This window comes from Quercus robur, chromosome 6 (assembly GCF_932294415.1).
Source record: "Quercus robur chromosome 6, dhQueRobu3.1, whole genome shotgun sequence".
Lineage (NCBI taxonomy): Eukaryota > Viridiplantae > Streptophyta > Magnoliopsida > Fagales > Fagaceae > Quercus > Quercus robur.
The window spans coordinates 31,183,037-31,197,164 of record NC_065539.1 but is presented as its reverse complement, the minus strand read 5'-3'; the positions used below and the strand labels follow the sequence as shown (position 1 = coordinate 31,197,164).

The 14,128-nt window shown below is 33.4% G+C and overlaps 1 protein-coding gene across 2 annotated transcripts; it reads left to right on the top strand.

Annotated features, from left to right (window-relative positions):
• The first annotated feature begins 7,665 nt into the window (after positions 1 to 7,665).
• On the top strand, positions 7,666 to 13,824 carry LOC126688427 (protein PHR1-LIKE 3). Of its 2 annotated transcripts, none has more exons than XM_050383116.1 (7): positions 7,666 to 7,969; positions 8,095 to 8,230; positions 11,567 to 11,643; positions 11,911 to 11,965; positions 12,083 to 12,158; positions 12,238 to 12,307; positions 13,224 to 13,824. In XM_050383116.1, the coding sequence occupies exons 3-7, from the start codon at positions 11,587 to 11,589 to the stop codon at positions 13,668 to 13,670; spliced, it is 705 nt and encodes a 234-aa protein (XP_050239073.1). In that variant the 5' UTR covers positions 7,666 to 7,969; positions 8,095 to 8,230; positions 11,567 to 11,586; the 3' UTR covers positions 13,671 to 13,824. The 2 variants fall into 2 exon arrangements, with proteins under 2 accessions (XP_050239073.1, XP_050239072.1); XM_050383115.1 differs by having other exon boundaries at positions 7,667 to 7,969; positions 8,050 to 8,230.
• Positions 13,825 to 14,128: the final 304 nt, after the last annotated feature.

Sequence of the window (14,128 nt, the reverse complement as noted above, 5' to 3'; positions counted from 1 at the left end):
AAAATTAGATCTGTTTTTGTAAAGGGTAAAAAGAAAGATTTTGTTAAGAAAAATCAGATATGTTTTGAAAAGTAAAAAAATGAGATTTTTAAAAGAGGACTCATATTCATAATTCAAATCTATTATGCATGCATCACATATTAAAAAAAAAAAAATTTTGACTAAACTCTTAATTCATTCTTTGAAATTTCAAAATATGCAATTTTAATAACTATTTCAAAAAAATTTCCATATCTGTATTTAATGAAAATATAGATCTGTTGTTGAAAAAAATTCAGATCTGTATTTAATGAAAATACAGATCAGTTTTGTGACCAGGAAAAAAAATTTCAGATTTGTATTTAATGAAAATACAAATCGGTTTTATGACCAAGAAAAATTCAATATTTATATTTAATGAAAATACAGATTGGTTTTGTGACCAGAAAAAATTCCAGATCTGTATTTAATGAAAATATAGATTTGTTTTGTATTTTAGAAAAAGAAAATGTTTTGGTAATTATTAGCAGATTTTGAAATCAAAGAAAAAAAAATTAAAACATGCAATCAACTAAAGAACATATCAAAGAAAATTCTAACTAAACATATAAGCGTGACAAATATGAATTGAGAACAAAACATAATACAATCAAACATATTAACCAAATTCATGCAATGAACAAACACAACATGTTAATTAATGGAAAAGAAAAATAGACAGAAGAATGAAACTAAATACCTCTTGCATGAGCATACCCTTCAATAGAAGAATATTTTAGAAATCAAAGAAATTTTCACTTCTTTGAGGTCTAAAATACTTTACTTACAAAAAAGTTCTTAAAGCTAAAGTTTTCAGAACGTCTTTAACGTAAAGGGAGCAGAGAAGTTAGAAAAGAAGGGGACCTTGAATTCTGATCTATTTCCTCTATTTATAGAGACTGGGATGCTTAAAAAATAAGGTGAATAAGATCATATATGAATTGGAACGCGTCCTTATCTCTAAAAATCTGGAAAAGATAGGTTTTATTTTAATGCAATTCTAAATTTTGGGTATATAACTGGTCACTCTAGCCATCTTCCAAGATTAAATTATGAGTGCAAAATCGGGTGTTTACAATAGTTCTAAGTAATATATGTGAATGACATATTAAATTGAATTGGATTAAATCTTAACTTATGGCCATTCTCAGCTAACTGCTCTAGATAGGCTATATTTTTTTTAATAGATAATTTGATAGTTAGGGAGTGTGGAGATTTAAACCCTAGATATTTTGATTGAATACACTAAAAAATGTAAGCCATTAAGCTACGAGACTCTTATAAATGGTTCATAAATTTTATTTTTTTGGGGGGGGGGGGGGGGGTTGTTAAGTGTTCTTCAAAGTGGTTCAGTCTATTTGGAACTTGACTTGTACTTTTGATCTTTAATGTGATTTTTCACCAATATCATTCTTGCATTTTTCTAGCCAATTGCAGCTTGAGAATTCTGTCTTTTATTCATTTAAAATTCAAACAAATTTGACATGAGTCTTGTAGTTCAATCACAAACATAACTCTCTCTTGTTAAAGAAAAAAAATAGAGTTTGAATTCTCTATCTCCCATTGTTGAAAAAAAAAAAAAAAACCCAACAAATTCATTTGAAATGTCCACATTAAAATATACACTTCAAGATTGGAGCTTCTAAAGAATTCATTTAAATTCAACATTATTCAACATCTAGGGGGCGAAATACGCACTATGCATCAACAACTACTATCACCCTTTGCATGTAAATGATATTCTTTTTACAGTTAGACAGTAGTGTCTTTGGAAATAGGAAGGAAAGGAAAAAATAGAAAAAATAATATATCTTTCTTCTGTTTTTTTTTTTTTTTTTTTTTTTTTTTTTTTTTTTGAGAAGCATCTTTCTTCTGTTTGGTTTGCAAAAGGAAGGAAAATGAAAAATATAGTTTTACCCATATGTCCTTGTATATGTATATTTAACATATTTTAATAATTTTTGTTTAGTTTAAAAAAAATAGAACAATTTTTTTGGGTATTTCATAAACTTTGAATGACATTTACAATCTGGCTTATCAAAATAGAAACAAAATTTGCTATTACCTAATACTTTGTATATGGTAAGAAAAAAACGATAGTTATAAAAGTCAAAACTAACCGAAAAATGATAATAGATGCATTATGATATTTATAAAACATAACCATAATATGCATAGAAGTCAAAAGAGGGGAAAGAAGGAGTAGTAGTAAAAAATGAGTGATGGAATTATAGTAATTTATAAGAAAAAAGAATTGGTTGTCAAGGAAACTCTTTCCTTCCATTTCATCTCCTTTTTCTTTCCCTTCTCACAACCAGGCAATGGAAATGATCTCCTTTCTTTCTTTATCTTTCTTTTCTCTTTTCCTTCCACTTATCCAAACATAGTTTAAGTTGTTGGAACAATTAAGGAGTGTGTATATGTGTTAGATTAGGTTGAGTTTGGAATACTTTTCAACTAAATTCAACCTTTTTAAGCTGAGAAATCTCCAACCCAACCCATAATATCTATAAAAACCAAATAATCTTAATATGTATTATCATGGGTTGCGGATCATTTTGTCATACTCAATAAAAAATTTGGACTTTCTTTCAACTATTTAAATACGCTATTCGATAATGATTATGATTTACTATAATTGAGCATAATATTTCAACTTAATTCAAATTAGGTCTCAAAACACTAAAATAAATCAAATTAAAATAATTTTCAATTTTAAAAATAAATCAAACTAACAAATTTAAAATACATGTACATTTTAAACTATGAATAAGGTTGACATTTTTTTCAAACCTAAACCAACCCAATCTAAGATTAAAAAAACAAATTAAAATATAAATAGAACCTAACACAATCCATCAATCCACAAAAATAACCTAAGGCATTGGGTTAGGTTGGATTTGTAAAAGTGGTGGGTTAAATACATAACCCTAGAAAAAACCTCATTAATTTGGCACCAAAAGACTAGATTCAATCTCATTCTACGTTAATTGATGAAAATCTATATGTTAGCTAACAAATAATGGGAGGGGTCTAGGGAAATAATCTATAATGGTTCATCTTCTTCATCACTTAATTGTTTTATTATAGTTGTATGTGAAAACTGATAAGCAACTAATAATCATATGATTTACATATTCTTTCCATTTTTTATAAATTACAATTGAACAATATGACTTGAAATTGAATCACAATAAAATTATATAATCTTGGGTTACAACTATGACATTCAATCTCTTTATCATGTACTAATAAATTACTGTTTATGATAAGAGATGAGTTATAAGTAGTTTAATTAGGAAAGTTTTTTATTATTGAATAAGGGATCTGTGATCAAATTCCTTTTTTTTTTTTTTTTTTTTTTTAATTGAATCCTGCTTAAACCAAAAAAAAAAAAAAAAAATCTATTGGTGTGTTGACATGATGGTAAAGAGAAATCATCATTGAGTGGATGTCATAAGATCAAATCCTCTGAAACTATTGAAAGAGAAGAAAAAATGGTGACGGATTTTTTTCCAAAATAACACCATTTTCCTAACAATTTCATTAGTTAGAAATGTTTCCAAATTATTTAGGAAACTAGCATCTCGAGTCTCTTAGTCTCGAGTTCATTGTAGCAACTCGAATCTTAGAAACTTGAGTTCCATGCTGGCAGAGTTGAAGTGGAAAATTATCCACGTGGAACTCAAGTATTAAAGACTCGATTTCCCTAATAAACAAAGCAAACCAGAGAAGACAAAAACAAAAACAATGAAGAAATAAAATTAACGAAGCAAGTCAAGCAACAAACTAGAAAAGCAACTGCGGCGATGAAGATAATGAAGCAACAAACCAAAGAAGTAATGGCGGCAGCGTAGGGCGAGGGAAATTAGCTCAGACTTAATGTGGGTGTGGTTTTTGCGCGGGTGTTTGTGAATTTGTTCCTAAGGTGGGTGTTCTTCTTCTTCTTCTTCTTCTTCTTCTTTTGCCGTAAGTTTTTATGGGTTTATTCCTAGGGTTGTTTTTGATTTGGGTCTGGTGGGTTTTTGTGGGTTTGTTCTGTGTTCTTATTCTTCTTCTTCTTCTACTGTGTGTCTTTGTGGGTTTGTTCTTGGGGTTTATTTTGGATTGATTTGGACCTAGTTGGTTTGGAGAATGAAGAAAAGGAAAAATAGTTGGGCCAAAGAACAAGAAAGGAACTTGAGTTCCACGTGGATTTTAAGTCCACCTTAGCTCTGCCAGCACATAGAACTTGAGTCTGTTCGACTCAAGTTGTTACAGTGAACTCGAGTTTAAGGGGCCTCAAGATGCTAGTTTGCTAATATGTTTTTAAAACCTACTAACTAACGAAATTGTTCTTAAAATGATGTTATTTAAAAAAAAATTCCGATGGTGACAATGGCAACAATGGCAGAAGAAAGATGGGAAAGAAGCAATGGCAAGCAAGACTTATGAAGAGTTAATAATCACTTTGTAACTATAGTTGTATTTTCTTGTAATTGGTTGTTGGCAATATAATATGCTTGAGTTTATTATCGTTTGGTTGAGATTTATATTTTTATTGATCTTGATATACAAGACCTAGATGTTGATTGTGTGGTGAATTGGGTTGCTTCTAATTGGGCTCTTTTAAGTTTTAAGTTGAAATGGTCAGTGAAGATTAGAGAAGAGTGATGGTGGCAATAGCAGAAGGAAGAGGGGGTAGAAGCAATAATGAGCAAGCAATAATAGGGGTTGATGATCTCTTTGTAATTATAATTGGGTTTTCTTTGTTGGTGACGTGATATGCATTTTTTTTATTATATTTTGCTTAGATTTATAGTTTTGATTGATCTTGTTGATTTGTTTCTTATTGGGTTCTCTTAAGTAGGAAGGGCTAGTGAGGATTTTAGATTTTTTTTTTAATTTTTTTTTATAACAAAATTAGAGGATTTTCAGATTTTGAATGTTAGGAGAGATAAAAAAAAATTAAAAAAATAAATAAATAAAAAAGGGAGAAATGTAGAAGAAGGAAAAAATGGCGGTGAGAAAGAAAGAAGAGGGCAATGGTGACGAGGGGAAAGGAGAAGGAGCAACTAGAAGCAAAATGACATGGAGAAAACAAAAAAGGAGTTAGGGGTAAAATGGGAAAGAAAATACAAAATTATGTCATTTAAAAAGATAACGAAAATTTAGTTAGTGATTGTAATAAAAGGAATATATTGAACTAGTTCCAAAATTTTGAGGATAAATTCAAAAGAAATTCTAACTATCCCTTTTGATTTCAATGTAATCCGCCTCTCAATTCCGCCTTAATCTAATGCATTGCTACCCTCGTGATGATACACAGATCAATACATAAGACTCAAGAACTCTCATCTCCTCAAGAGTAATGTTAGAGACAACATTTTAAAAAAAAAAAAAAATCACAAGTTTTAACATAACCTGTTGTTATTGGAGTAACATCACTTTCACTTAGGTCCATAACTAACCCCACTTTGATTATACACTAATTAACATGTCAAGTTAGCAGTTTTATTATTATTATTATTATTATTTTATAATTTTATTCTCTAAACTTATTGCTCCTAAAATCATCTCATTGCATTCCCAAATATATGACCGTTAATGCCATGAGACTTGAAACCCACCATCACAACATTGTGGAAATTAGTGTCATCATAATTACACAACAATATATAACCTTCATGACCTAGGGTTGCTACACCCTCAAGTCTAAAAAATTGGACATTCAAGGTGTGTTTGTTTGGAGGTGAAATAGGGTGGATGAAAAACTTTGGAAAGAAAATGAGAAGGAAAACTTTTTTTGAGTGTATTTGGTTGGATGGGAAGGAAGGAAAATAAATTGTAGGGCTTAGGTGTTTTCTCTCCGAACCTACCAAAAAGTTCTCTCCAAAATGAAGAGAAAACTGAGAGAGGAAAACTCATGAAATGAGGTTTCAAAAATACCTTTGGAATTCACCTCCAAGTCTCCAATGTTTTTGTTTTGTTTTGTTTTTGCTTGCTTTTGTATGGACATGTTGGCTTCTTTTCTTCGATTTTTTTTTTTGGTGCTCATATGATTATTTTCTCTTTAATTTTGGTTGGTTTTTGTTTTGTTCTTTTTTTTTTTTTTTTTTTTTAGAAAAAAGTTTTGGGTTAATTTCTTATGCTTTTTTTTTTTTTTTTTACTGAAGTGTCCATCTATACACAATTTTAAAAAATATAATGTGTTACTTTTTTGTTTTATTTAATAGGAACATGATGGTAAATTTATACAAACTTTATTTTCAACCAAACAAAAAAGTTTTATATCCCTTCACTTTTCCACTCTTCCAATCAAACATAAATAAGGGAAACTAAAATTTTTTCTATCTTCCCACTTTTCCATCCTCTCTTCATTTTCTATCCTCCCACTTTTCCATCATCCCAATCAAATGGACCCTTACTGTCTCACATATTGTTTTTCCACTCACTAAACACACAACACATGGCTACCCATTGTCATTGCCATCGCAATTTGTAACTTATCCACCTGAGTTCAACTAGCACATCCTCTTCTTATAAGTTATAGGTAGAGGGTGATGTCATTGGTTCAAAAGTAATTGGGTGCATGTATAGCTAAAAGAAGAAGAAGAAAAAAAAAAAAAAAAAAAAAAAAAAAAAAAAAAAACCTGGGAACTAGTAGTAGGCCTTAAACATGAAACAATAGCAAAGCTTCACAAAAAGAAAGACCAATTTGATCAAATACTCGATGAATCCAAAGAAAATCAAAGAAAAATAGGGAAGGGTAAGTGATGGAGAAAGGGATAGGCTAAGAAGAGAATTGAATTGGGTCCTTTAAAAAATTGTTGGAGGTGAAGCCCTAGGTCATGAGTTGACCAAAGCATTACTTGGCAAAGATGTCACGATTAATGATTATATGGTGGCAAATGGCTCTCAATAGCTTGGTGTTTGTGGTCGTTGGGAGAGAAGTTGTGGAAAATTAGATTAAGGCTGAGTTTTTTTTTTTTTTTTTGGAATAATATTACCTAGTAATTTGATCAGAAAATCTGATGGGATATTTTACTCAAATTATAAAATATTAAAGATAACTTGAAAATTATGGGAGCTCAAAAAACAATAATATTTCTAAAAGTAATTAATAAACATAAAATATTTTGTATTATGTAAATGATGAAGAATTTTATGGTACGTACATTTGTCTGTTTGTATGTACCATACTTACCTATTCTTAATGGTTGATCTATAATTTGTTAAATTAGTTTTTAGATTATATCTTATTAAACCAACCATTAAGATTAGGTAAAGGTGATACATACAATAGAATACTCCTCTTCAATGATATATGATCCACATGGAAATACTCAAAATGCATATGAGCCACACGGAGTAGTATATACCTCTTAATGTAGGATATCACATAGTCCTATTATTTTAATTTTATTTTATATTTTGAACTTTTGTTTTTGTCAGATTCTAAAAAAAAAAACTTTTGTTTTTGTTATCTTTAATTAATTTTTTTTAATGAAATTTTATTTAATATATATCATTTGAATTTAGAAGAATAATAAAAAGAAAAAGAAAACTAAGACTTGCCAACAGGATAACACGTTGCCAAATCTGATTAGCCTCTTTTATAGAAGTAGCTTCGTACAGTCACACTCTCCCACAGGCCACACAGACAGACAGACAGACAGACAGAGACAGAGACAGAGACAGAGAGAAAAATGTAGAGAGAGAGAAAGAGAAAGAAAGAAGAAGAGACAGAGACCCAACAAGACATCGCTGTCCAACCTCTGCGATGCATGCCCTTCCTTCCTACTTCCTAGCTTAAATTCACTCCTTAAATATATATATATATATATCTTATGTTATGTACTCTCTTTCTCTCTCTCACTCTCACAGTCACAGACACAGAGACACTACTGTATCATCTTTACTCTCTTTCTCTCTCTGACCAAAAAATCGGGGCTCCGAGCCCCGAACCCAGGTACCCATTTCCTCCCAATCCGGATCTTTCCCGTGAAGGAAAATAAAAAATAACGAGTGGGTTTGGTTTTCCTTTTCCAGGGAGAAATGTATTCGGCCATTCACTCGCTCCCACTGGATGTGCAGGGATCTCTGGACGGTACGAACCTACCGGGTGATGCTTGCTTGGTTCTCACTTCGGATCCAAAGCCCCGACTCCGTTGGACTGCGGAGCTCCACGAGAGGTTCGTCGACGCTGTGACCCAGCTCGGCGGCCCTGACAGTGCGTATACACTATTACTGTTACTATAAATTCTACTCCTACTTTTGTTTCTTGTTTATAATTTTTTTGATAAGTCTTGTTTATAATTTTTCTTCCATGCTTTCTATGCCCCTTTTGAGCTACAATTACAAATGTTGGGTTTTTGTGCTTCTTCATTGGGGTGTATTTTATTTTTGGTTGTGGGTCTTTGTCAAATAAAAATGATGTCAGCAATGGTCTCTCGTGAAAATGATGTTGCGGTGATCACAATTTAACACATCAAATCAAATGTTGTGAAAAATACAAAGAAAGAAAAGATGTGAAATACTTTCTTGGCAGGCCAGAGTTGTTATTAGTTCCATTTTTTTTTTTTTTTTTTTTATGGGAATTATAAGTACATGTTGTTTGGCTATGTTTCAAGTTTGGCTGCATATATAATATATAGTCCGTCATGTCATTATTGTCATCACTATGGGTTGTGTTGTAATGCAGCATGTACCTCATGAATTTTATGGCTACCACATGCTGATTCCTCTCAGTTATTATACCATTCTCTCTCTACTGGAATTACCTATCATTACTTTCAGTACATCTTTTTTTTATATAATGACTATATTTATGCATCAATAATAAAGCTACTCTTCAAATTTTTATTTTTATTTTTTGGTACGATATCTAATCCTAATTATCCAGTTACCTACACATTGTGTTTTGGAACCAATTTAGTTCAATAATTTTAGTGTACTAGCTTTTAAGACAAACTAAAGCAACCGCCAGGCCTTTTTTTTTTTTTTTGGAAAGAATATCCTATAGTTTATGAAGTCTGCTAATATGTGATGGTTCAATGGTAGTATGGAGATTTATGCTCAAATTCTAGTGTCTGACTTTCCAACCTAATAATGTGATTTGTATTGTATAGTTTTGAATAAAACAACAAATTTTTTTTTTTTAATTGGGAATTACCCACGTGCCGAGTGGTTCTTGAACCCATGACCAAATCCATTGCCGTACTTTTACAACGGGAGGAGGTGTTGTTCAAGCTAGAGCTCATGACGATGTTTGCTATCAGTTGTCGTCATTAACAAACTAAGAACATTAATAAGTGAATACAGATAAAAGAAAACTGAAATCATGATTGTCTCATTCATTAACATAGTTTCCCCAACCACGAACAAAGGACAATAGAAAAACCTGGCCAATTTGTAAGTCACTAGGCTTCACTTCATATCTAATCCTAATCATCATATTCCTTATCACTTTTAAGTTTTAACTTTTCTTGGCTAAAAAATGGGCCCTTGTATTTTCATTTTCACTTTTCAAAGTTTTAGGAACTCTTAGTAGTTCGGGAAAGCTTCACTCCTTTGTCTTTGGCACTACCTTGCACTAATGCATCACCACTACTCTCCTATTCTTTCCAGTGCCAGTCCCACCATTTGGATTGGCTAGAGCCACAGTGTACTTCTGCCATGATCACTATCACCATGCTGCTTCAATGTGGGAGCCACTGCACCACTTTGTCATGATGACTATTGTTGCTTACATAGTCACCACATACCACTAGTGGCACTACTGCCTCTGTGATACACTCCCAAGTTGACTACTTGCCTTTTCTAAATATATTTTATGTTATTGTCTTCCCTGCTCAGTTTTACATAGGAAAGACATAATATTTTCTTTTCTTTTCTTTATCTTTCCCCATTTAGAAATGAAAGAGAGTCTTTGTAAAATCAGAGATCGCAAGAAAAACTAAAAATAAATGAATTAAGAGGGAAAAAGTCGGTACTAATGGTTCAAAGAGGATCAATTGATTATTATAGTTATTTACACAATCATCAATAGGGAGGGAAGATTGAAGAGGATATTCCCTGAAGTGGGATGGATCAAACGACAAGATATGATATTTTTTGAAAGGATTCTCAGATTTTAAGGGACTCTCAGGCCTCAGCTCTCTGGCAAAACTATGAAGGTACCACTACCATGTTCTAAGATGTGGACATGTATAATGTGGTGTGACTGTTTTCAACACAAACTGCATGGTTGCACTAGTAAGATGGACTGATATGTTAGATGCACCACAAGAACATAATTTAACACCAATTTTATAGTCAATGTTTAAGAGAACCCTATTAGCCTTTGATTTCGGAGTAAAATGTTCCTAATTTCAACTGAATGGGTAGCCTAGTTGTTAACTAAGTCAGATACTATTGATGAGACTTTAGCTGAAGTGAACAGACTCCTGGATTTTATCTATTCTTGATTGTGGCCTGAAACCACCACCACATCCTTGCTTCCAGGATTGATGTAGCTGTATCAAATCACGGAACCTAGGATTTCGTGGCTGTTTCCTAATGCTATTCCTGAATTTGCTTTTCTAGTTTGACTCTTGAGTTCAATGGAAATTTGTATTGTAGACTTCAAAACTTTTGCAGCCTTCAAAGTGTAGCATAAATGTGTATGGGTAACTCACTGACTTATGTCAAACTGTTCTGTCAGGCAATACATAATCATTATCTTCTAAATGTTATGTTGTGGCTTGATTGAGGCTGCTCTCAATCTTATGCTGGAAATAAAATTAAGCTTGATTATCATCTAATTTGGGAAGTGGGACAGTATCTCCCAATCCAATTGTTATGATCTTAGTGTCTCACATTGCTAAGTGTAAGCTTAAACATGTGTTTATAAGCTCTTGGGCACCCTCCCCTTGCAAGCCAGTTTTCAAGGGTGAGTTCTACCCATGGGTTCCTAACATTTAGTATCAGAGCCAACTACCACCTTGAGTAATCGGATGTAACTTATTGAGTATGAGATCAAATGAGTTGTGGCTTTGTGGTTGGATCCCGGATGGGGCGACCTAGAGGTTAGATTAAAATAATTGATAGGTGAGTGGAGCCACCAAAAGAGAAAGGGTTACCATCAAGTCAGTGTCGCTAGAGTGAGCTGTCGTGGATGTCGGCTATGGAGCGTAGTGGTATGTTATGATCCTAGTGTCCCCCATTGCTTAAATGTAAGCTTAAACATGTGTTTATAAGTTCTTGGGCACCCTCCCGTTGTAAGCCTGTTTTCAAGGGTGAGCTCTACCTATGGGTTCCTAACACCAATCCTGTATTAAGATCACTTAGAAATACCACTAATGAATAACTAATAACAATATGTCAAGACTTAGTTTATGACCATTTGTTCAGGCTTATGGTTTTTGTTGCTCAATTTGGACCTAGGCTTATTGTTCCCAGCTTATCACATCTGCATTTATTTGGTCATAACTGTATGCTATATGACAGCTAGTTTTTTCTTTTAGATTTTGGAATTCTTGATAAATTTTGATAGCACTCTCTGGTGCCATGTTGATGTTCATTGCAGAAGCAACACCTAAGACTATTATGAGAACAATGGGAGTTAAAGGGCTCACCCTATATCACTTGAAATCACATCTTCAGGTTTGTTGTTATTATAATCTCTACTAATCGAGCCTTATCTTCCACTTATTTATGCCTTTTAAATGGGCATGATGATCCAAAAAAAGGAAGGGGAGAGAGATGATCATGTTTGAGACTTAGGGGGTACCAAAAATTTTGAGCACATGATTCTACACTCATACTGTATTTTGTCTTTGATCACCTCTGGGTCTTTTCCTGCACCATAACATGCAATTATTTGTTAGTGTATTCACAGCTTTTCCTGTTCTTAATGTCCTATTCTTGCAGAAGTATCGCTTAGGGAAGCAATCTTGCAAGGAGTCAACTGAAAGCTCTAAGGATGGTATTTATCTTAAATCTCTACTTTTTTTTATTTTTCATATTGGTGGAAATGGCAGATGATACTGGTGGTAGCTTTTGAAATTCTTGTTGATAAATAGCCATGCATTTGGGGTTGCAGCTTCGTGCATTGCAGAGAGTCAGGACACTGGTTCATCATCACCATCATCAAGAATGATGGCACAAGATCTGAATGAGTAAGTCATCTTTCCCTTATCTTGGCCAGAACTTGTTAGTGGATTTTCAATTGAGACTGCATTTTCATTTTTTAAACAGTGGTTATCAAGTTACTGAGGCATTGCGAGTACAAATGGAAGTCCAACGAAGACTGCATGAGCAGCTCGAGGTTAGTTTTCCTTTTCCGTGTCTGGTTGGCTACTAAAGTGCAGCTTATTAAGCATTTAGATTAGCATGAACCACTTTGAGCATGCACTCAGTTGGTTACCCACAGGTATGCACGAGCAATGATTGATGTCAAAAAGCAACAAACCACTTATTTGAAAATTTGATCATTTCTTTTTCAAATTCTTTAGGCTTTGACAACTTTACCTTTAATAAAGTTACATTATAATTGAAGACATTTGCATATGGCTTATTATAAAATGAGGAAAATGAAACTTACTGAATGAATGCAACCTTAACCTAAAAAATGTGTTTGGCTGTTAATTTGCTATAGTTGTTCATACCTTTATTTGGTTTTTTTGGGTATTGCTAAGTTATAATTTCTTTTAAGAAGCATGTGTATGCATAAAAAATCTGGAAGGGCTATGCCATGGAGGACAAAGGGGCTGTGGTTGGTTGATAGGTGAGAATAGGAGAGAGGAAACGAACATGGAGATCTGTCTGATGTGCAACTGAGAGTGCCATGTAAATGGATGTAAAAAGAACCCTTTTTACATAAGAGTAAGGGTATTTATAGGCAAGTCCACAAGTATGGCCTAAGCACATGTGCAGGTTTGTCCATGATATTCTCTCTAAGAATAAGAGACCTGTGTCTGGTAAGATTTACTTTTCTTCTTTGGGATAGGACCCACCAAATTAGGAGTCGTTATGGGAAAGCCCCTCAAAAATTGTATGTGCATGGTTGTCTATGATATTCTTGTGTGCCCTATCAAACCAGTTTCTTTGAAAATACTGTGTATGTGTACTAATCTAGTATGACATATGACATTTATCCATGTGGGAACCTTCACATAAGGGCCAATGCCTAAATATTTGCTAGCCTAGGACAAAGTATTAGTCGATGGTTTTCTTTAAAGCAGGTGCAGCGCCGTCTACAACTCCGGATTGAAGCTCAAGGCAAATACCTGCAGTCAATACTTGAGAAGGCTTGTAAAGCCCTGAACGACCAGGCTGCTGCAACTGCTGGGCTTGAAGCTGCTAGAGAAGAGCTCTCTGAACTGGCAATTAAGGTTTCCAATGAATGTCAAGGATTGGCTCCCCTTGAAACCATAAAAGTGCCCTCATTGTGTGACATTGCTGCAGCCTTAGAGAACAGTAACGCTTCCAACCTGCCAGCTCGCATTGGTGACTGCTCTGTTGAAAGCTGCTTGACATCAACTGGAAGCCCAGTTTCTCCAATGGGTATGGGTTCGCAGGCTGCTGCCTTGAAGAAGAGACCAAGGACCTTTTTTGGCAATGGAGATTCGTTGCCCTTGGAGGGTAACATGCGGCAAGATGTAGAATGGATGATGGCTAATATTGGATGAATTGTAGGACATTTCCTTATTGAAATGGAAACCTTTTATTATTTGTCTAGTTGATCCACACGTTCCAGCCTCTGTTAACTGTATCATCAGTGGTCTGTATATTCTTTAAGCAGATCTTTTGAATGTGGGAAATGCCTTTTTTTTTAGTTGGAAACTACCTTCTCTATCTGTTACACTAAGAGTTTGGTTTACATTTGACATTGACGTAGGTTATGTAACAATCGCAATGAGTAAAAGACACTTTTTATTGATATGTAGGGTAGCAGGACACTTGCAAAGTTCAGGAAACAATCCGTCTGGATAAATTATCAACTTGAAATTAAAAATAGGTTTACGAAATACCTAGCATATTGAAATCTCAGTGAATGCTTAAGCAACCTCTGAAATTTTGGTGACTCCTAAATTGAAAAATGAAACATTTGGTATTGTTTTCATGTCAAGAATGGAGAAAATTACTT